We start from the raw sequence: 22,590 nt of genomic DNA on the forward strand, positions 1-22,590 counted from the left end.
TTGGAAAAATTACATATACACAATGAAAAGCATAACTAAGTTAACAAAAAAAAACAACCACAAACCCAAATAGCCGATGGGTGACAAGCTAAGAGAGGCAGGTGTGCAAAATGTAATTTTAATAGAGAGCTTGCACTTCCATTCAGATAAACAAACTGTCCTGGACACCACCAAATATTAAAGTATTAAGTACATATTTTAACTAAGCTATTCAACTTAAGGTCTTCTCAACACCAAACCACTGTTCAATTCTACAGTAGATGACAGAGATTTTTCCTCTCCTGGCCAAGCTGTACACTAGGTTTTCACCTGTGTATGCACAGGTACCTGCACACCCATCCCTTCTACTGTACTTTGAAGAGGCTGATGAATAAGAACCTTTCCACTCTTGCTGGTATGTGCCTCAACCAGCCAACACATAACTATATTCAAAGTCTTAAAGCACCAACTTCCCCACGTAGCCTTCCTCATCTGAACAAAGGTGCTTAGAAAGGCACAGAGCCTTATCAGGGGCGATCTTGGGATCCTTGGATGTCCTGTTTGGAAGTCACTGGCACCAGCTAAGCCATAGACAAGCATCTAACCTACCACATCCAGCACCTCCATTTCTAGCTGGAAACATTTGTAATGATTAGCTCATATTTAACCAGAAACCTCTATAAATGTAATACCATCTTGCTATGCATACCCATTCCAACAAACTCGTAGAATTTCACATCTGGTAGAGCTCTGCTCTGAGTCTTTACAAGGCTCTACCAAAAAGGCCAGAAACCCTGCATTGCCTTCTTTTGAGCAGAGAAAGCATAGAATCAAGGACAAGTATGGAAGAAACCGCTGCTGGGCCAACAGCAACTCCTCCAGACCAAAAGATCCTGACAGCCCACAGGGCCAGCTACAAGGAAGAAAATCACAACTTTCTTACCTCATAGTTTTCTTCTCAAGTTCTCTAGCTGTGCCCTGCTTATTCTGCTGCTTTGAAAATGGCATGGGAAGGAACTGCTTAGCACTGGGCCCAGGCTGCTTTAGGAAAGCTCCAGTTCTTCTGGCCAACATGTCATCTCTTTGGGGGTCTGGAAATTTCACTTCTTCTTTTCCACTGCTCTGCTGCTGAGGGGTTTCAAGCTGTTCTTGGATTTCTTCTCGTGTGACAGTACTGCTCAGAGAGACAAGTGACACTGTTCCATGATAACGCTCACTTGCACAGCCCAAGGCAAGCGGCTGCTCAGGCAAGGTGGGGTACTGTTACTCAAAACACACAGTTTCAGAGTGATGGACAACCAGGCATCTCTAGCTACAGTGCAGGGAGTGAGACCAAGAGGAAACTACGTTGAACGCCACACTTATGGAGCTGATATCTTAGAAGTTGGGGATTGCATAAAAATGTATGTGATAAATTATTCACTTGGAAGCTGGCATAAAAGTCTGGACAAAGAAACACGGATTGCAAAAGAAATTCCCTCCAAAAGATGAAAGACTGTTTTCATGCTGAATAGCATTTAAGGACTGCAGTACTTAAATATTATGAAAGAAAACAGACTGTTTTATGTTCATAGCATACATTCTTGTAAGTAATTTCATAAAATAGAACACATGCCATGATGAAAGAGTGAAACATATCTTTAAAGGCTGTGTGAAGAATGGAACAACACTGCTGACTGATCCAAGCTAACACCACACACAAACCAGGCACAAAGCTCAGAGGGATCTGCTTCTGTTCTCTGACCTTTCTGCTTCCCGTGGAGTCTTCAAATCCTTCTCACGAGCTACTGTCTCCCCTTGCTGTTGCTGCAGTAGATGAGGAGCTAGTGACAGGGGAGGACAATGTATGGGAACAGGGCTAGTGGTACGCCTCTGAAAAGTTCCCATCCTCCTAACCAACATATCATCTCTCTCGATGTCTGGTAAATGCTCATTGCATTCTTCCTCAGTGCTTTCTTGCCGTTTGTTCAAACTGCACAAGGTTTTTTTCTCAGAGACGATGTCGAAAGCTGGGACAGGTGACAGCATTCTCCTGCAAAAGTCATTTGTACCTGACTTGGCTACCTCACTAGTGATGAGATTGAGAGGAGGAGTGAGAAAGACAAAACATTCTCAAGTCAAATGAAAGGTAGAAGAAGAGTCCTCCAACTCAGTTTGGAATTGTTTTACAAACACACGAACTTAACCAAATGAGTTGTTTGCCAAAAGCATTCCTTAAAAATTCTTGCTACAGCCACAGACTAAGCTACTAAAGCAAAGCCAAATAAATATAAGCTCTGTTAATATGTTAACTTCCCAGAGCTCTAATTCTCTTCTAGATAAACAGCAGAAACACAGAGGACCAACACACCTTGGTTCCAGCATCAAATATTCAAAGAGAAAGTAAATCCATTAGATATGAAGAAAGCATTTTTTGAACATCAGTAAGGCCAGCAAACCGAACAACAAATTCCTAATGAGCTGAAAGCAGGCAGAGCTGGGATTCAAGAAGCAGAAAAAGCTTGAACAACAGCTCAGACTCTGAGATACCAGTGATTTCACTGTTAGCCAGAAATTTTGAGGCACATTCTCAGGGGAACTTTGCATGGCGTTGTTTTGTGGAACCCCAAACATGTTAAGATGCTGCAAAGGCATTGGATGACTTCTGAACAAAGCCGTGTGCATAAACAGCTCTTAGGTCTATGCAGCAGTCCACCCTCATGCAGATCGGCATCTTGCAAGACCAGGTCTCATTTCTAGCTCAGCAACACTTCCTAAGCCACACCAAATACCTGGATTCACCCTGTGGCTTTGATACTTCATCACTGTGTTCAGCAAACCTGGGACTGCCAACAGTAGTTGAAGGAGAGCTTTCAACACCAGAGTGACTCTCCACACCGTCTTTCTTGCTTTCTTCTTCTGTTCCACTCTTGGATGAAGCTCTGCCAACAACGAGCTTGTCCCATTTCTGCTGATCAATCTCAGTTACTGGCCCAAAATGTACGAACTTCTGCTTGGGGCTACCAGCCTTTTTGTTTGCTCTGGCTTTGCGGACAGCAAAATCGTCATGAGCTGCTGGTTTCACTGTGATTTCAGCTGGTGGCAGAGTGTCACTGGGACATTTGAAATCTTCTTCACTAGTATGAATGAGGAATAAAAGAATCCCCAACAAATGAGACCCCAGGATAAAACAAATTAAATGCTCCTAAGGTTTTGAAGGGTTTTTATTTTAAAATTTAAGGACACAGGTACAAATAGCTGTGGTATACTGAGGTCCAAATGACAGATAAAATCCAAAGATACTACAAACCTATTGGGGAAACTCTGGGAGCACATCCATGGAAGCCCTTCCTTAGGGGAAGAAATGTAGCACATGACCCATTTCAGCCTCAGTTCTTCACACTAACAAAGCCACAATTCCCTTCTCTGCTCATGCAGACCTGGGCTGTGTGTTACAAGGGACTGTGCAAGCACCAGCACACCCACCTTGTCATGGGGGAGCTCCAGTGACACAGTAGCACCAGGGAGGGCAATTCACTTATCCTAAATCAAGGGGACTGAATCTTGATTTTAATAAATCACCTCAAAAGTACCGGAGAGAGTACTAATATCTGAGATGAGAGAATGACTGAGTTTTGATGGTTTGTGTTAGAGCTAAAAATTACACACAGTAACAGCATTGTTAGAAGAATGCCTCAGCAGATGGTCACCTTTAATTGGAAAATGGTATGTGCTGAAACAGGAAGGTTAGGAGTTGTTATCCTGTCCTACTGGAGTCACAAATCACATGCATACGTTATAGCCCACCTCCATAGGGAAATAGGTTAGAATAACTGCTTTATACTGGCTCGCTTTGTGCATGCCTACACCATACAATGAGGCTCCTGAAATGCCTGCTGCAGCGACAAACAGTGCTGGTGTGTTTACTCAGCACTGGAGTACAATGCCATGCAAGTACATCAGCTCAGGTCTCAAAAACAGAATAGCCACATTAATGCAAATAGATGATGGTCTTCAGTTAATACCCCAAAGGTATAATGCCCTGTCCTGAAGACAGCTTGGTGAGCAGGGCTACTGAGTTAGTGGTGCCACATGGACCTTTGCACTATTCAACTTAAAGCAGCTTCAGAGCAGCTTGATCCATGGGACAAGAGGGATCTTTCTAATATGATGTTAGGAGTGTCCATCGGGGCAGTGACCATGAAACTACTATAGCAGTTCTAAATGATGGACACACTTTCATTTCATTTCATTGCATTGATGCATTACAGCATCCCTGTACAGATTTTTGACTCCTCCTGAAAAGTTAAGTAGGTGAGGACTGGTTGTCACCAAGGCATTCTTCAAGCCTAAAACCACAAGCACATACAGCAGATCATGACATACCAACATGCTTCCTAGGGTGCCAATCCTCTCCACAGGCAGAAATCGTACCTGGGCTCCCCTGACAGTTTTAATCTTTTCCAGGTCTCCAGATCCTCTTTTGTTATAGAGGCATTCACAAAAATCACATCTTCTCGGGGCTGAGGAAGGGTACTTTGAGATTTCCGTTTAGCCAAATCATCTCTCTCAGTATCAGGCACTTTCAGCTGCTCTTCCTCCTCTGACTCAGTCTTCTCAGTTTGCAGAAGTGGGTTCTCTTTGCTTGTCGCTATTTGCCTTGCTGATGCCAAGTGCACCCGTCTTCTTCTAATTTAATGAACATTCAAGTTCAGCAAGAAAAGATATTTTGAAGGAGCAATGATAAATCAGTGTCAATCGAAGACGATCAGAGCACAAGAAAATAAAACTGAATTTATAAGCAGATTAATTTTATATTAATTTTAGGACATCAACATGGAATGATTTGAAGTTGAAACCTCTCATCTATGCTACCCTGCTCATGCACTATTGACACCATTTTATCACAACTTGTCCTAGCTCAAGCAAGAAAAATCTTTAAGTTAGTACTGTGTCCAGCACTTCTGCAATAACATTTCTCATAAATAGTTACAAATATCTCATTTTCATATTATTAGCAAAGTGAATTCAAGTTTTGCTTGCAAACATACTACAGAATTTCTTTGATCCTAAAGTCATGTCAATAGTATTAGAATATTAAAATCTGGTTATATGCTCTTCTGATGTCCTGCCAAACTAGTAATTAGAAAATGTTTACATAATCAAATTACCAACAGCTGAAAGGCACATTTTGTATTACTGAAAAGAGTTACTAGGTATTAAGAGAAGTTTTCTGAATGTAAAAGTTAGTACAGTTGAGTTCTGCTGTAGTGTGTATGTATTAGCCTTATGCAGGATCACTTTTCTCTGCACAAATAGAACAAATATACTGGTTTCCTGAAGCAGAGGTGTGCCTAGCAGATATGTGTGTTCAGCAGCTTCTTAAAAGTCTGTAGCACTGAGATGACGACAGAAGAAATTTTCTAGGTTGAAACCTTGTAAGCCAACCATCTCCAAAACCACTGCATTAGGACTGTATGTAACACAATTTGGTGCAGAATAGCACATATATATATATATGTGTGTATATATATATGTATATATATATTCAGGATATTAACTAAAGACTAAGTCTGTGTTTTCTGCAAGGTATTAAAAGAATAGCGTTACATGAAAAAAAGCATCAAAAAATGTGCACTGAAAAAGCTCAGCAAAAGAGCCAAGATGCAAAACATATCTTTTAAGTTTATTCTCCACTACTCATGCTCAAAAGCTGTCTCATGTCTCAGATAACAAAACTGTCTTTATGCAATTTACACTCATAGACAGTTTAAACTCCTGGTCCTAATACTCTAAGAAAAAATTACAGTTAGTAATTGATATATCTTTTTGTTGTTGTTGTTGTTCACTTTACAAGAAAGCATTTGCATTTACTTTACCCTCTAAGCTTTTTGTAGCCAAGACAGCTTCAGACCTACGCAGCAATAAGCCATGTAAAATTAGCATTATAATAGAAAGAAAAAGACCTTGAATGCACACCTTGCATGTTCCTGTTTTTCCATCTGCAACGGCTTTTTAATGTCTTCCAGTTTACCTTTATCTTTACTTGTATAGGGTCCAATTAAAAAGGAGTTAAATGGAACTATGTGTTTGGGTTGATTCATTCTGGCTCTCCGGGTGGCAAAGTCATCTTTTTCTAAATCAGGAACTCTGCTGGCTGCTTCATCTTCTGAACCAGAATCTTTCCCTTGGTAATGTGTCATGAAGGGGTTGTTCCTGCGAAGGATGATGTCCGGGGTGCTTCCGTTGTCTTCACACGTTTGCTTTTTACTGACACAGGGCAAAATTAAAGAAAGCTCTTGATGCACCAGGGGAGGAGGAGGGAGTGGCTGCACTCATCTCCAGGTCATAAAACAAGCACAGTTAATAAAATATGCTCCAGGCTGCTGTTATTTTGGACAAAGCCTTGTTACAAATTAAAGTTATCATATACAGGTAGCAAATCCACAAGGACTTCACACAGAAAATCAGTAGTGTTGTTCTTATTTTAGCTGTAGCTAGAAGAATGAGTAGGAACTAGTTTAACATACTAGATGAAGCGAAGGTAGTACCGTACACGGTAGTACTAAACTTCATGAACACTTCAAACAAAGAGACTTGATGCAAATACTTGATTTTTGGCCAACATTGCTGAATCCTGAAATACCAGATATGTGACACTTTTTCTTCTTAATGGCTCTATTTATTTATTTATTTATTTAGCTATTAAGACCTGAGTAATGACTGAGGGTGCTTGCCCTAATATTCTTAACCGCTTTTCTTCTTACACTCATCCACACTTGATTCTTTCCCTAACTAACCTTCCCTTTCCCCCAGAGTAAGACCTCTATGCCAATGCTGACAAAGTAGCTACAACAATAGCACCAGTATGCCAATGCTGGAACACGCTGCCATCTGCCATGGTCAGAAACAACACTGATACCAACACTGCCTTGTTGTTACTGAAGATTAATACAATAAAGACCCTTGAAAGCTGGTACCCAGAAAGATTAAGCTTATTTCAACTTATTCAACTTATTTCAACTTATTTCAACTCTTACACAAATTGAAAAGACAGATGGCAAGAGCTATGCGACTCTCCCATTTAAAAATCAAATTGTATTTACTGATATTTTAGAGCGCTGGATATCAAGTAGTAGACTCTCCCACTTAGTACTTTTGTTGGCTGCAAATACTTTACATTTTCTCTTTCATATAGCACATCTTGCTATACAAAGGGAAAAAGAGGGTATCACAAAGGATTAAACAGTATGATATTAAGAAAGCAAATCTAAACAGCTCAGGCGTTTCGAGTTTCTTTTCTGTTTAAGAAAACAGTAGTGCTACAATTATCTGCTTTTCTAAAACATCTTAAAGCCCTGCAAGCCCACTATACATGCCACTTATTTTACAGCCTCAGCTGCCCTTTCAAAGTACTGCTCAAGAAAGCTGCTGGAGAAAGGGGGAAGCCATAAACCAGCCCGGACAGGTCAGCCTGGCTCGGGCCTCAGAGGACAGAGGAGCAACATGAAATTGCCTTTGCTGTCAACTTGCCGTGCTGCACCACAGAGGAGCCCCTTATAGCGAGCACGTTCTTAAAATAGCCAAAGGCAACTTTTCCCTTAGATCTCTTTGAAGGATCAAGATTTCATTCAAGGCAATAGACTGGCAGACAGTGCTGCAAAGGGAGCTGCTGTCCCTTTCCCTCATGGGCACGTCTGTTCACCAAAGCTTCAGGAAGAGCTGGAGCAGACAGCTCAGAGCTCCTGCATGCTTTGCAGTGCTCCATGTTTCTAACCCTCCATCAGCAAGTATTGTCCCTATCATTTCGCTTCCGCTCATAACAACAATTTCTATTCCTTCTTCCCTAAAATAATACAGTATGAAGTTTACTAAGGATGTTGACTCTTGTACATACCAAAATCAACAAGTCTATGAGGTCATCTTCTGGTTCAAATTTCACTGCTGGACAGACATATTACATCGCTCAATTCTGAATCACAGGTTGTCAATACACTAATGTAAATTGCCCAGATCCAGCTGGCTTTTTACACCTGCAATACAGTATGTTCAAGATGACCACCAGGGAAAGAGTCTGATTCTCTGCTTACTGTTTCCGAAGCCACCTTTTGTTTCCCCAGTACAAGAATATGAAAACTTTAAAGAAAATATACTGATCTAAAATAGACACGCAGTGCCTAATGTTTTATGCACAAACAGTTACCTGAAAGTCATATATGCTGGAGCTTCTTCTCCCAAATAAGCCAGGGTACGTATGATTAATTGCTAATTAATTTTAACTAATTTTTTAATTAGACTTTACTACTGGCATCATTAGCCCTTTTAAAAATCTAATTATTTGGTAATAATTTTCAGAATTCTGGACATAAAGGGCATGCATAAAATCATATAATACTCCATTAAATTTTGTTTATATTTGATTCTTAAATGAAAATCAATAAGATGAATATTTACTTGGCCAGCTAGGTTGGTGGTATTGTTTTATGCTTTTAGTTTTTTTAGTGTATATATGTATATATGTAAAATATATATATATATATATACACACACACACTATATAGTATATATGTATACACTATATAATATATATGTATATATATTATATAAAATTTGTGTGTGTGTGTGTGTATATATATATATATATATATATATATATATAAAAGCAAGTCATTATTCAGTGAAAACTGTTGGATTTTTCAGTCTCATATCCACCAATGCTATTGAAATAGAAAGCATCAAATGTAGCATTTCTGACAAGGTGTTTTTGGCAACAAAGAAACATAAAGTTATTCAAAAGAGCAACTCTGAGTCTTTGTAATGAATAACTGAAGAATTTCCAGCTTTTGGTAAAGCTAAACTTCAGCTATCAGTTTCTAGGTTAAGAATATTTTTGATTCATTTACATTTTGTTTTTAATGGAATTGTGACATTTTGGGGTCTCCCGAATTAGTTTGTGGCAGTCTCAAAAGTGTCTTTTAAGGCCCATTAATCATAGAGACAATGAAGACTGTAGATGTGAAGCTTGCAATGGACCAGAATTCCAAACAGATTTGCAAATTGCTCTTGTACACCCAGGCCCAGCCCTTGCAGAAACAACACCCAGGTCTATGCTGGTACAGCAAGTGCTTCCAAAGTGTCATACCGTGGATGTTTGCACTCACTGAAACAGGGTCTCGTACAGGCTTGTGGATCCTTTTATCACATTTCAGAACAATGAAAGGGTTTTGCATGCTTATGCACTGTCAGGATAAGAGTCCATGTCCCTTTCACAACAAACATGCCAAAAATGTTCACTCACATTTCTTTCTTACATCCACCTCTTCATCATCTATTACAAAACACCTAATTCTCCTCTTTTTAGGGAGCCTCCAAGAATCTGATCCTTACCTTTCAATATAATAGTGTAGATAAGAGACGGATGCAGACAATAACCAAGCAAAGAGGATCACACACCAATCAAATATGCTATAAGGAGATACTACACTCCTTGAGGAAGGGGGAAGGCTTTTTGGCATACATTTGTACAATGTCCCATTCAATGGAGCCCTTTCCTAGAACATGCCACAGCAATGGAGATAAGTACTTAGATCCCAAGCAAAAAATACATTCGCATACAAGTTCAAACCCTTCCTGTGCCAGACCCTGAAAGATCTTCTACTGAGTTTCAGCTTTAGGAACAATTAGATGCCTTGTAGAAGTCAAAGTCACAGTGGGTGTCCTCCAGAGGTCAATATGTTGAGAGGGAACAGTCTGTAAAAAACTCATAGGAACTGAAAGACGACTGACATCAGGTGAAAAACATAGAGGCTGGCATGATAGAAAGATGAGGGAATAAGAGGGGTGAAAGGGAAAAAAAACAGAATACAGAAAAAAAGTGGGATGTTTCTCAGTGATGTGAGTGCATGGAAATTCAAATTTAATGCCAAGAAGAAGACAGAGAAACTGGAGAGGTTCAAAGAACAAGGAATGATAATAAGACATTGAGAAAGATGATGTATCCTGAAGTGTCACTACTGAATTCTTCCCTTCTCACCCACTATTCTTCCACTTACACATACAAATAATTTTCCTTACAGATGTTTGATAGCAGTGTCTTTTCTCCTGTGTCTTCCTACAATCCCCAGGAGCAGGTGCCTACTTCACTATGGTGAAGCTTGGGCTACAAAGCTCTGCTCTTTGACCCTCAGCTGGGGCAGAAACCCAGCAGCTTCTTCCTTCAGCTGCCAAATTCTGTAAGTTGTTTCCAATGAAAGCAAGGAAGGAAAACAGCTTGTTATTTCCTCTCCCTTCTCCTTCAGCCCTGTTGGAACAACAGATGATTGTCCATGGAAAGGGAAGACTCAATTTCATGCCAAAGAACCACACATTTGATCACATGTGCTGCTTTTGTGGACAACAAGCCAGTAGATCACGCAAAGGGACAATCAATGTGGAGAATGCAAATAGTGCTACTTTTGTGCATAGCACTGCTAAACACAAGTTATTATTACATTTTACTACATATGACTACATTCCTAACAATAATACTACAGCCTTGGACTCAGAACAGGATTATGCTAATATCCTATCAGTTTACAGATCCGTGATAGACTAGCACACTAATTGAACCTGAGGGACTAATTCATGACAGATAGTTTCTCTTCATTAGTATTTGGCTTTGTTAAAGTAGCAGTATCTCACAACCACACACACTGGTTCATTATGGTGTGACAACAGTGAAGTAAACCTAAGAAGAGGACATAGGGCAGCAAATATGCTGTGACTGTTTTATCTGCATATGGCACATGTGTATATGGCCACAGACAAGCTTCACTGTATCTATAAACAAACTGTATCACATAAGAGCTGTACTTTTTACTACTAGATTTCAAAGCCCAGAATGTAGACCAGCATCTGCTAAACTACTCACTGTCAGGATTTCAGCCCATAATCCTAAATAAAATGTTTTAGACAGGAGGATGTTTGGCCACTTACCCTTTAGCCAAACCATATTGATCATTCATAAGGGCCTAGTCTTCTGACACGCTGGTTAAAACTCAGCTTTGCAGGCCATTCCCATGAGAAAGAGAGGTTTTTTCATGAGGATCCAATATCAGATGATGGAAAGGCATGGGCAGCAAGCCTAGCCATCATTCAGCTCCCAAGTTAAAGAACAGGAAATAACCAAACTGAACAACATCCAAAACCAAATAACACAGGTAATAAGTGAATAACTACCGATAGTCCATGCCAAAGTCAGTCAAATTATGGTTGCTGAACTGTGCCTCCATGCTTTAGCTGGTACATGGGTTAACAAGCACTGTACTTCTATAGTTCCTGCCATTAAAAATAAATGCATCACGTATTAACACAGCTAAAAGTATTAACCGCCTAAAAAGTGTGGCTCAGTAAACTAAACCACCCTATCAAAAACAAGCAAGTTTCTGAAACTTTTGCCTAAACAAGGCATTTTTAATGTACATTTATATGTATTTTTTATTAAATGCAAGAAAGCATTAGGTGGAAGGTGAGAAGCAGTCTGTGTAGTATTCTTGGAGTTTGTTTACACCACGCTGTAAGATGATACAATTTCTCCACACAAATGCTGTTAGCATCATACAACTCTGCAATCCACAGCTGCCACGTCACAAGCCTTTTCAGACCAAGACCTTCACTAGCAATTGTGAGTGCTTAGCAGACTGGATTTTTGTTAGGAGAAGTGAAATCACAGCGGATTGAGGAAACCCACACTTCAGCCAATCCTAAAAATGCGAAGCGTGCACAATTTCCCACACGGTTGGGCTAACCTGCCATAGCGCTGGGCTGCTGACATGACCTTAATGCCAGCTTGTTCAAGTCTTCTTAACTTTCTGATCTCTTCTGCATCTTCCCCCTTGGGTGCTGTTGTTTCTTTTGTACCACGTGAAGGAGACTGGTCTATGGAGTTTCCTTTGTTTTTATTTAAACCTACTTGATTTTTAAGTGAGTTTGCCTCAGGAGCCATGGAAACCACTTTCTCCTTTTCACACAATCCTGATGTTTCATTCTGTTCTTCTTCTATGGTTTCAGGGTGAGGTTTGCTATTGAATTATACAAGTTAGTTTAATGTATGCTGTGCCTGAAACATATACACTCATTTCTTATAAGCACATTTTGTTGATATCAAGATGCCAAGGGATGAATGATCCGGGAATTATGCTCTTTAATGGAAGTTGCTTCTTAAGTCAAATCAAAAGTGAAATATCAGTTGACAAAATCAGCATGCAGAAACATGTAGTTACAGCTATATAAACTGTACTGGTATATAGAATACAACATATAAATAAAAAAAAAATTTAAAAAGACAGCAAAAATATTTCCTATTTTGATTGAATACATCAAATGCTACTTATAATTTGTCAGTGAGTAACTGTCTTGAGAACTGAGACAGATCATCCAGAACATTTTTTGGCCAGCCTTGTGTTTGAGTCAACATTCATCATACTTATATTAACCAGCATCTTATCAAACACAAACTATACATTGCATTGTATGGTAAATAATGACATCAAGACAATTATTTTCCCCCCATTGCTTTTCCACCACCATTGTCAATTGCGGCAAACAATTTATCAGTACCTTCTCAGCAAGATATTTTCTACAGCAGAAGGTGCTTCATACATCTCATGAAAAGAATTAAAACTAGGCAAGTTTTAAAGCATCATCACTGAGAAAGGGAGCAATTGGACAGGCTGGTCTTACCTGAAAGGTCTGTCTCCTAGAGGTGAAGTTGCTGTGCTCCAGCTCTTTCGGTACTCTTCTCGTTCAGCTTTCTTCTTCCGCAGTGGGGCGGGTACATAGAAAGTCTGATTACTCTTGTTAGGGAGGTACTGGTTAAAAGGCACAGCTGATTTGGGTTCACCGTGTGAGGTCCGCCTGGCCAACATATCGTCTTTTTTCACATCTGGCATCTTTCTGTGTGGCAGGTCTGTTTCCGAGTCACTTCCTCTCCCTAGTGAGGAAGGAGAGAAAAATATCCCTCTTCTTTCCACTTTATCTAAGTTAGGTGGGGTTTTTTGTTTGTTTTATTTCATTTTGCTTTTTTTTAAAAAAAAAAAAAAAAAATTACAAACCAGAGAAAACACTACCAAAAAATTACATTTAGCATGTGAGCACCAAAAAATGAGGCCACTTTTACCTGTATTTGTGTTTCAAAATCAGCCACTGAAGGCAGCAGTCATAACATCTACACAGACAGTAAACATTTTTTTCCATCAACTCTTATTTTCTACCCCTGAAAAACTCATCTTCAGCCACAGGTCACATCAAAAAACTCAGGGTCAGATTAAGCCAGACTTGTCAGTCACACAGGACAGCTACAGAAGCTTACCTGACTAAAGCCCAAATGACTTGCACATATGGGTATATGTTTGACCAACTCACACTCTTAAACCTAGACTTACATGTACAAAGCATAAGATCAAGCAAAAAAGGGCTGCATGCTGTATATTTACATAATGGCAGGAATCTTTGGCTGTTTCTACACACACACATATTAACAGCAACTTGAATGAACATGGCACGAGCTTTGATAAAAATCTGAGAATAAGCGTTAGCTGCTATAAATCAGAAGACTTGGATGGCCTCTGTCTGTCTTACTGGTTGCCTAGTCAATCAGTCTAGAATACTGCTAAACAGACAGAGAGACTTGATCCTCAAATGGGAAGGTGCAAGGAGAGAGGGAAGGGATTTCAGGATTTAGAGGTTAGATTGATACGGCAAAGACTGAAGAGTACTTGCTGTCAAAGAAAAGAAATAAGGTGAGAGAGAAAAATTCAGAGTTACAGAGAATAAGACAGGAGATAACAGAGCTGAGTGACTGCTTTATTTTGCCTAAATGAACTAAACTTCCTGATATTTACAATCCATTTAAAACACAGAAACTTAGGCAACTTTGATTGGGCCCGAAGAGTTGCGGTGAATGGAGCCAAAACTAGTTGGCGTCTGGTCATGAGTGGTGTTCCCCAGGGCTCAGTATGGGGGCCACTTCTGTTTAATCTCTTTATCAATGATCTGGATGAGAGGATTGAGTGCACCCCTAGTAAGTTTGCAGATGACACCAAATTGGGTAGGATGGCCATACAGAGGGATCTGGACTGGCTGGATGGTTGGGCTGAGGCCAATTGTATGAGGTTTAACAAGGCCAAGTGCTGAATCCTGCGCTTGGGTCACAACAACCCCAGGCAGTTCTACAGGCTCAGGGAAGAGTGCCTGGAAAGCTGCCTGGCAGAGAGGGATCTGGGGGTGTTGATTGACAGCTGACTGAATATGAGCCAGCAGTGTGCCCAGGTGGCCAGAAAGGCCAACAGAATCCTGGCTTGTATCAGGAATAGTGTGGCCAGCAGGACTAGAGAAGCGATTGTGCCACTGTACTTGGCACTGGTGAGGCCCCACCTTGAATTCTGTGTTAAGTTTTGGGCCCCTCATCATAAGAAGGACATTGAAATACTAGAGAGAGTGCAGAGGAGGCGACAAAGCTGGTGAGGGGCCTGGAGCACGAGTCTTGTGAGAAGCAATTGAGGGAACTGGGGCTGTTTAGCCTGGAGAAAAGGAGGCTGAGGGGAGACCTTACCACGGTCTACAACTACCTGAAAGGAGGTTGTAGCACAGTGTTGGTCTCTTCTCCCAAGTAGCAAGTGATAGAACAAGAGGAAATGGCCTCAAGTTGCACCAGGGGAGGTTTAGATTGGATATTAGGAAAGAATTCTTCTCAGAAGGGGTTGTCAGGCATTGGAACAGGCTGCCCAGGGAAGTGGCGGAGTCACCATCCCTGGAGGTGTTTAAAAGGTGTTTAGACGAGGTTCTTAGGGACATGGTTTAGTGCAAGAGTTAGAATAGGTTATGGTTGGACTTGATGATCCTGAGGGTCTCTTCCAACTAAAATGATTCTCAAATTCTAAGACGTTTTTAACTTGAAATCAAAATTCCCAAATGGTTGGACAAATACCTTATAGAACATTTGCAGTGGAACTGCCCCCTAGCCATTTTGGAAGCCACTTCACAGACATTCACAAGATTCCCTGCACCATCATGTGCCTTTTTAAGTAATTCACAAAGAAGCTATGTAAATATTTCTCTCCCAGCAGTTGTAACATCACCACAAGGCCTGGTTTGATGAGTGAAATGGAGCATATTCAGCCATTTCTCCCACCAGCATTCAAATCTGCCAGCTTTGGAGTGTTGGATGTCTCTGGTCCTTGGCCCCTTTGCAACACTTACATATGCCATAGCTGTTCCTCTCTTTGGGGTGAGGGGAAGCCACCCAGGTTGTACCCTCTTATTAATTTACCACGGTAGTAAATTACTAGCTAATTCTCTGAGCTACCTAATGAACAACTGAAAACAATGAAGTCATAAAAATCACAAGTAGCTTGTGTATAATTCGAAGTGGGGGAAGGAAAAGAGGTCTAAATATGCTAGGAATGTTATTTGCAAAGAGCTTTTGCAGCCAACTGAGTTATTCAATGTTTGCTTGGAGACAAATGAAGAAGAGTGAAGGGGAACAGTACGAAAAGACAAGACACAATGGAAATGAGCTAGTTAGACAAAAATCACAATGCACTATTTGCCAGTAACCTTTTGCTGGAAAAATTTTGGTTAAGAGCATATGATAACTAGCACCATGATTGGTAAGCTGAGTCTATGCCTAAAAAAAGAGCGGAAACGTGACCACAGAATCACAAGTATCTGAGGACAGCTGAGGTTGGAAGAGCTGTAATATCATTAGACTGAGCAGGGCCACAGAGGAGCTAGAAGAAAATTGAAAGATCCCTTGCTGTTATTTGCTATTCTGTTTGCTCTTGACTTTGTTCTGGTGTTTATTTTTGTATCAAATGAAAACCACTCTTGAACTGGCAGACATAAAAGCTGGAATAGATAACCACAGTAGCAGAGGATTTAGAACAGATTCCTGTCCCTCATTACTGATGTGCCTACCAGCATCCCCAAGCTGAGTACTTCAAACAGCTGCTTTAATTATTCATATTTTACTAGCGAAATTATTTTCAGCTCAAGTTTGAAAAAAAAGCACTTGAAGCCAAAGCACTGAATGGGAGCAGCCATGCCCTACATTTATAAACTTAACTTTGTTGTTCTGCATTGCCAAGTAGAAGAAGCAGCAGCCAATAACAAGCAGTTACACACCACAGACACACACAGATCCTTTGTAGAAGGACCCGTGCGCAACTGCTGGCCAAGCAGAGGATTTCTATTCATTCCCAGAGTACGTTAGCAACTCTACAGGCAGGTCAGTCTGCAATTCTACTGTGTTTTAAACAAACTGTTCTGCTCTATCACTGTTTTTCTTTGCTTTTTGCCAAGGGACAGGGTCCACATAGGACACCAGAGAAGTTCCTGAACAGTGGGGCTAATCAGAGATGGCATTCGTGAAGGCAGTATTACCTGTTGCTTCCACCTAAACCAGTCATCACCTTAGGATCATTTAAAAGATCTCCATTCATAATTCTTTTTTCTAGGAGTGGAAAGAATCATAGTTTTATTTCCCTATCATATTATTAGTTTTATAAAGCTTGTATCTGAACAAAGACACAAGTAATGCAAGCAGAACCTTGTCCTCCATCCAGCTTTGCATACACATTATTTCTATTAGAAACTACATGCAGCTGAGTGAGACACTGGCCTGCTGGGGCCACAGGATGAGGTTCGACAGAAAAGAGGTCAGCCAAGCTACACCTCACCTGCAACTCTTGGAGCAGACAGCTGTGAAGTTATGGCAACAGCAAGCAGGAAAAATGGGACATACTAGAAAGGGCTGGCTGGACAAGTCATACGTGTGCACACAGCATCTGCATGCACTCTGGATCTGGATATTGTTCAAGACCAACTTTTAAGAACAAACAATGTATGCTTGCATCTTATTTTGTGTTTGTTATGGACTCAAGAATGTGACAAGATAGTATGTCTTAGCTGTGGCAAACAAACAACCACAAAACCTTACTAAAATCTGCTAACGCAGCAGAAGTTGATAGGAAGCAGCTACAGGACACATGGAACTGGCTGCCCACCAGCTGCAAGTAGATAGGGACACTGGCCACTCCTTGAGTACCCAGGATGGAGCAACACTTGATTAGGACTTGTGAGGTGTTCCAACACCAGGCTTTTGTCTCATTTGAGAAGACAGAAAACCGGTAATGTGGAGACTGTGCTCTATTCAGTGTCTGAGGGGGCATGAGGCCATTTCAGGGAATCAGCCCCAGTAGCTGGTTCTGGATGGTCAACCAGCAACAGCCCCAATACCACAGGCCACTTAAAACAGCAGAGCAGATCTTAGCCCTGCTTTTCCCACAGCTCTTTCACAATTCAGCTGTGATACCAGCTCTCCCTGCCAGCTTTTCAGTTTTAAGGAGTTCCCCACCATCTCAAGAAATCTCTCATGTGTCCGGTTCTGATTAGCACCAGTTTCTTTCATGCTGCCAAAAGCAGTATGAACATCTGGTTCCTACCAAAAAGTCTTTCTGCTCTTCCTTTTTTTTTTTTTTTTTTTGGTTAAATAAATAACATTATTAAGGAGAAGCGATTCATATGTGGAACATAACTTCATCTGATGATGAAGTTTGACTGATCCATCTGTTCATCATGAATGTAACCACACAGAGGGAGCCTCAATCAAGCATCCTTTTGTTCTGAACCAGAATCCTGCTTGTGACAGGTAACCCAAGTGCATGTTCCATACCTACCCCTAGCAAATCCTTCCTCACCAAGCACACTGTGTTTACAAGCCTCTGGGAATCAGACAAGAAAGGCAGAGAAGCAGCCCTCCTTCTCCAAGCCTAGAGATGCATGTCCTCACTCAAAGGTGTACAAAGATGGTCATGGCTCTGACGCCATGTGCTATTAATTTACCCAATTTTCTAAATATCATGAAAACAAATATGACATTTGGTAAAATTTCATATTGTCAACTATCAGATGTTTCCAAGATATTTCTATGTCATTTACCTGCCCAGGGTTTACTTCAGGAAACATTTGATTCACTTCAATATTTCCCTTGTTCCTGCCCTTTTTTTCCTTGCTCCAGCCTAGTTTATAACTTAAAATGAGTCTGCATAACATCCTCTTACACCGTAACCCAGAAAAGCACTCTTCCCATCACAAAATTACACTGCCATGATGTAACTCATTTTCCAAGTCTACACTATCCTAACTGAGACAGACTTTAAGTAAGTTGTTGGCAAAGTCATCTAAACCCCAGGGAGCACAAATCAGCATTCACAGAGAAGTTCTCCCACTGGATTAGCATGATTCAGAGGCTGTGTCCAGCTTCCGAAGGGCACATTTGCTCTAGAAACGTTACTTAAATGTCACAACATTCTGCATGTGCCGCACTGTGAGCAGTACTTACCATCGCTGCTCCCTCGGAGCACTACATCTGGAGAGGGCGTCTGCTGCGAGCGGGAGCCAAAGGAGTCCAGGCTGTCAAAGGAATCATCTCTGCCGTGGCGAGGCGGGGAGAGGGAATCGCTGCGTTCAGAGTCCCAGCAGTCTATATAGCCACTGTCACGAATGCTGCGCTTCGGGCTCTCAATATCCTCTGTTTCCTACATGGAAGTACAGCAGGTACCTCTTCATAAAGAAGCCACTCATACAGCCATAAGATCCATTGCACATCAGACAACAAAGCACCAAGTACCAAGTACTAAATATTTCCTCCTCAGAAAAAAGGCTTTCCTTGTTTTCTACCCCTTCTCCCCTCCAAAACGAAAGTGCAAGCTTGCAATAAACCCCGATTTTATGCTGATTAAGAGGAAGCCCTGTTCATTAGATTAGTACAATGAACTGAGAAAAAGTTGCAACAGGCAAATTGATAAACTGATCAAAACTGAAAGTAACCTGAAACTTGACTTGTCGTCCGTAGTCCATAGCACAGGCAAAGGCACTACAATTTTAACATCGTGTCTGCTGCTTTCCAAAAGATCCCCCCCTCCCCTTGCCCATCTATTGTATCTGGCTGGGACACCAGCAGACAGCATTTGTTGTTGCTGCTTCAGCTCGGCAAAATAATGAAGCAGTGTGCCCCAGCCTCCCTCTACCTTGAAGAGAAATTCCTGTTATGAAAGAGGGATGTCTTTCTGAAGCAATCAGCAATGAAAAATATGCAAAATGCTTTTCCTGATGCCTCAGAAGAATTCAGTTGTGCTCTTTACTCTTTGCCAGCTCCTGGCTCTGGGGGATATGAAAGCACTTGTAGCTGACCCACATGTTCAGAGCCGGGAGAACAATGGTTGTCTTTGACAGCCCTGTGATTATAAATTCTTTCCAGTGCAAGCAGCACATACTAAAACACTGAAACTCCAGCAGAGGAAAAGGTCAATAGAAGCCATCCTCACCCTTGCATTATAATAAATCCCTTGTTTTAGAGAGCGTCTTAACATTAATTACAATCGCACGGGCTGAGCAAAACCAAAAATAACTACTTTTATGCAAAGATAAATCTGTTTTTTTCTCTCCCGACAGTAAGTAAAGTCTGAGATGTGGGTGCCATTATCAGACTGACATTTTGTGACCCAAAGACCCAAAGACGTTGGAATGTGATTTTCTCTCTTTTCTCCTTTTTTTTTTTTTTTTTTTTGCCAGAAGCATTTGAATATTGATTCCTAATTAAGAAGCACCCCCTGCTTACCACTAGCTGGAGCACAATGGCTATGTTGAGCACAGCTCCCACTGTCCTTGACTGCTAAGGTTTTATTCACTACTACTATCACCAATGAGAAGATCAATCAAGACCATCACACTATACTATGGTGAGCACCTCCACAATAAAGTGGGTTTGCCATAGAAGCAACGGAGGGAGGAGAGTCCTGCAGTAATACACCAAAGCTGCTGTGCTGGAGAAGAGAGAGACTCAAAGTGAGAGAGAGATCAGATCCAACGTCCTGCAGACTTTTCAGGAAGAAGGCTTAATTAGTGCCACTCACTGTTATGCTGCCAAAATACCACATTAAGGGCAGCGGCAAAGGTCCCCTAAGGCCAAGTTGAACTGTGGTAATGTCAGTAAGTAACCCCACTGCAGACTGAAGTGAAAGTATCTTCTAAAAACAAATAAAATTCATCCAACAAAGTAGCAATTGGATCCTATGTAATTTCCTTCCCCAGTCCTGCTTAGCGAACTAAAATGCTGACAGAAATGCTAGACAACAAAGATCTGTCTCCCTGGAATCTGCATGAATTACACACAGCCAAGAACAAATCTAAAAATCCTATCAAAGTCCTGTTTGTGACACGATCCAAAAATCTTTTTAAAAATCCAAATTCCCTAAATCCTCTCAACTCTTCATACCAATCAGCTATTCTCAATCCTTAGGCACGCTTCCATTTTCCTAAATTACTGTATTTGAATGACACAGAACAGCTCAGCAGCTACAGGACTCAAACTCAGGCAAAAAGCCCCATCCTGCGCTCACTATCTCCCAGACTTCAAAAACAGTCCAATTGTGAACTAATGAGTTCTGCAGCCCTTACTTTCAAAGGCCTGTTGATGTTAATTTTGCATGCCGCTCACCAGGAATTAGGAGGCAGGCACTGGGATGGGATACTGGACTTAGTAAACATGTTCTTTACAGCCTTCCCCTTGGCAAAGCTGTTCTCCCAGCCCAATGCTGTCACATAGGCTGGGACGTGTCCTGCTCTGAGCAAACATCATCTCCCAAATGTTATCAGTGGGAAAAAAAGAAAGTGGTTATCTGCAGGACTGATAACACCATTACAGGATACACAACAGCACATTAGTCTTTCATATTATCTAATGAAAAACACAGTATGTCACCAAGGGGTGGTAAAAGTGTGATTGCCAAATATAAGATGCATTTCTGCAGGAAGCTCCACCTCTTAAATATAATTAAAAAACTATGGATCTTTTGTCATTGGGAATTTTCAGTTTAAAAGTAATGAAGAATGCATATCCAAATAGTTAATGAAATTAAAAACAGAGTAGCAGGAATAAAATTAGAAATGAATAGCCCTTTCAGTATGAGAAGTAGAAAAGATGAGTCTGAGACAACTTACATCCAAGCTGTCTTTTGATTTGCTTATTAAAAAAAGAAGGTCAGAGAGGATTTATAACAGAAAAACTAAACCACACTGAATTTATGGTAGATTTAATTATTAAATTCTTTGGAAAAAAATGTCACTATAGAATGTGATAAAGTGTCTTTTCATCACTCCAGTAGAGCTATAGAGAACATCAGAGTGCTGCACAGCATGATTAACATGTTCCATTTTACAATGAAATCCTCTTCAAATTCAGTAGCAGACAAGCCCACAATTGCCAATGGGAAATACTGCAGGGGTACAGGAGTAGGGAGGTGACCTTAAAATAATTTGCTAGTGGCCCATGTAACAGTACCACCTAAAGAAGACTTTTCAAGACTGGGAAGTGTTCTGTTTTTACATTAAAGGAGTATTTAGCTTTCAGCTTTTATGAGATCTCTACTCTGCTCCCAACTCCAACATCTGCAACAAATCAACTCTTGCTGTTGTCCTTGTCCTGCAGCTGCCCAGCCAGGAGACCAGCAGCTCCCTGGAGGATGCTGCCTTACAGCCCCAGCCTACCTCATCCCACCAAAGGGCTCAAGATAGGACCTCCAAGATTCTCTGATGACTAGTTTGATGGGCAAACATGACCTGGAAAGAGAAGCCTCACACTGTGAGATATTAAAAAATAAACCATGATACCATATGCCACTAACATTATAGCAACCTGCACTTTGGCTATTATTCTGCATTAGCTCCCTGTTGGCAAAGTCCCAAGCGATTAGCACAGGTCATTTAAAATGAAGACCAAGAAAAACCTCTACAGAGAAGCAGGACATTCTCTTTTTCCTTTCAATTTCCATCAGTTTGTTCACAGGAACTGGGTGCAAAAACAGGGATTTTAACAGTGTAAATAGGGCACTCTAGTCAACTAGAGTGTAGGAACTGTTACCAGTCAGCCAAGTACTTCCTCCTCTCCAGCAGCAATCTGGTGCTGGCCCTCTGAGGTCTCAGAATGAAGAGCTGCAGCTGGGGCAAATGCATTAGCACAGAGCTCAAGGAGAGTAAAGATCAAAGAGCCTTCCAGTGTCCCCAAACCCTGCTGCCTGTGGTGACTTGGCTGCTACATGAGATGGGGAGGGAGTAGAAAGCACAAAGCTCTCTGTGGGCTGCAGAACATACCTGCATAGCCTTTCATGAGCAGTATGTCCACCACATGCAATGCTAGCACCAGCTGCTGCCACTTTCTTACTGCTCTTTGCCCCTCCCATCCCCAGTAAGTGCATACTTGGATATCAACGCTAATCATTACTGAGGTTAAGTGTCTCTTGTCAAGGTTCAGAGCATGCTGGAGCATTCAACCAACAGTCCTCAAACCACCCTACAGCAATCACAACTTTTCCTTTCCAACAGAACACAGCTCATCACAAACCACCAAATATTTCAGTCAGAATTTGGAGCTTGGCAAAACAAGGGTTCATCATAACTATGCCCTTGGTGAAACATAATCTCCCCCTTCTACCCTCCAGCTTTATTTAGATACTTTGGTTTGATGCTTTATGTTGCAACTTAAAAACAAAAGAGCTGCCCAGGAGACTGCATGTTTTGAAGAAGAAAAATCTCTGC

At 41.1% G+C, this 22,590-nt stretch overlaps 1 protein-coding gene across 1 annotated transcript in view; it reads right to left on the reverse strand.

The window, feature by feature from the left end:
* The window catches only part of LIMCH1 (LIM and calponin homology domains 1), a gene marked incomplete at both ends in the record, with an annotated part of 178,596 nt that overhangs the window by 44,483 nt on the left and 111,523 nt on the right, over positions 1 to 22,590 (reverse strand). The window contains 8 exons of the mRNA XM_080343784.1: positions 923 to 1,153; positions 1,724 to 2,047; positions 2,751 to 3,095; positions 4,393 to 4,647; positions 5,938 to 6,228; positions 11,745 to 12,017; positions 12,679 to 12,928; positions 18,338 to 18,533. Coding sequence (XP_080199910.1) covers positions 923 to 1,153; positions 1,724 to 2,047; positions 2,751 to 3,095; positions 4,393 to 4,647; positions 5,938 to 6,228; positions 11,745 to 12,017; positions 12,679 to 12,928; positions 18,338 to 18,533 — 2,165 coding nt within the window. The remainder of the gene's footprint in view (positions 1 to 922; positions 1,154 to 1,723; positions 2,048 to 2,750; positions 3,096 to 4,392; positions 4,648 to 5,937; positions 6,229 to 11,744; positions 12,018 to 12,678; positions 12,929 to 18,337; positions 18,534 to 22,590) is intronic.

Source organism: Nesoenas mayeri, assembly GCF_963082525.1.
Source record: "Nesoenas mayeri genome assembly, chromosome: 4".
NCBI lineage: Eukaryota > Metazoa > Chordata > Aves > Columbiformes > Columbidae > Nesoenas > Nesoenas mayeri.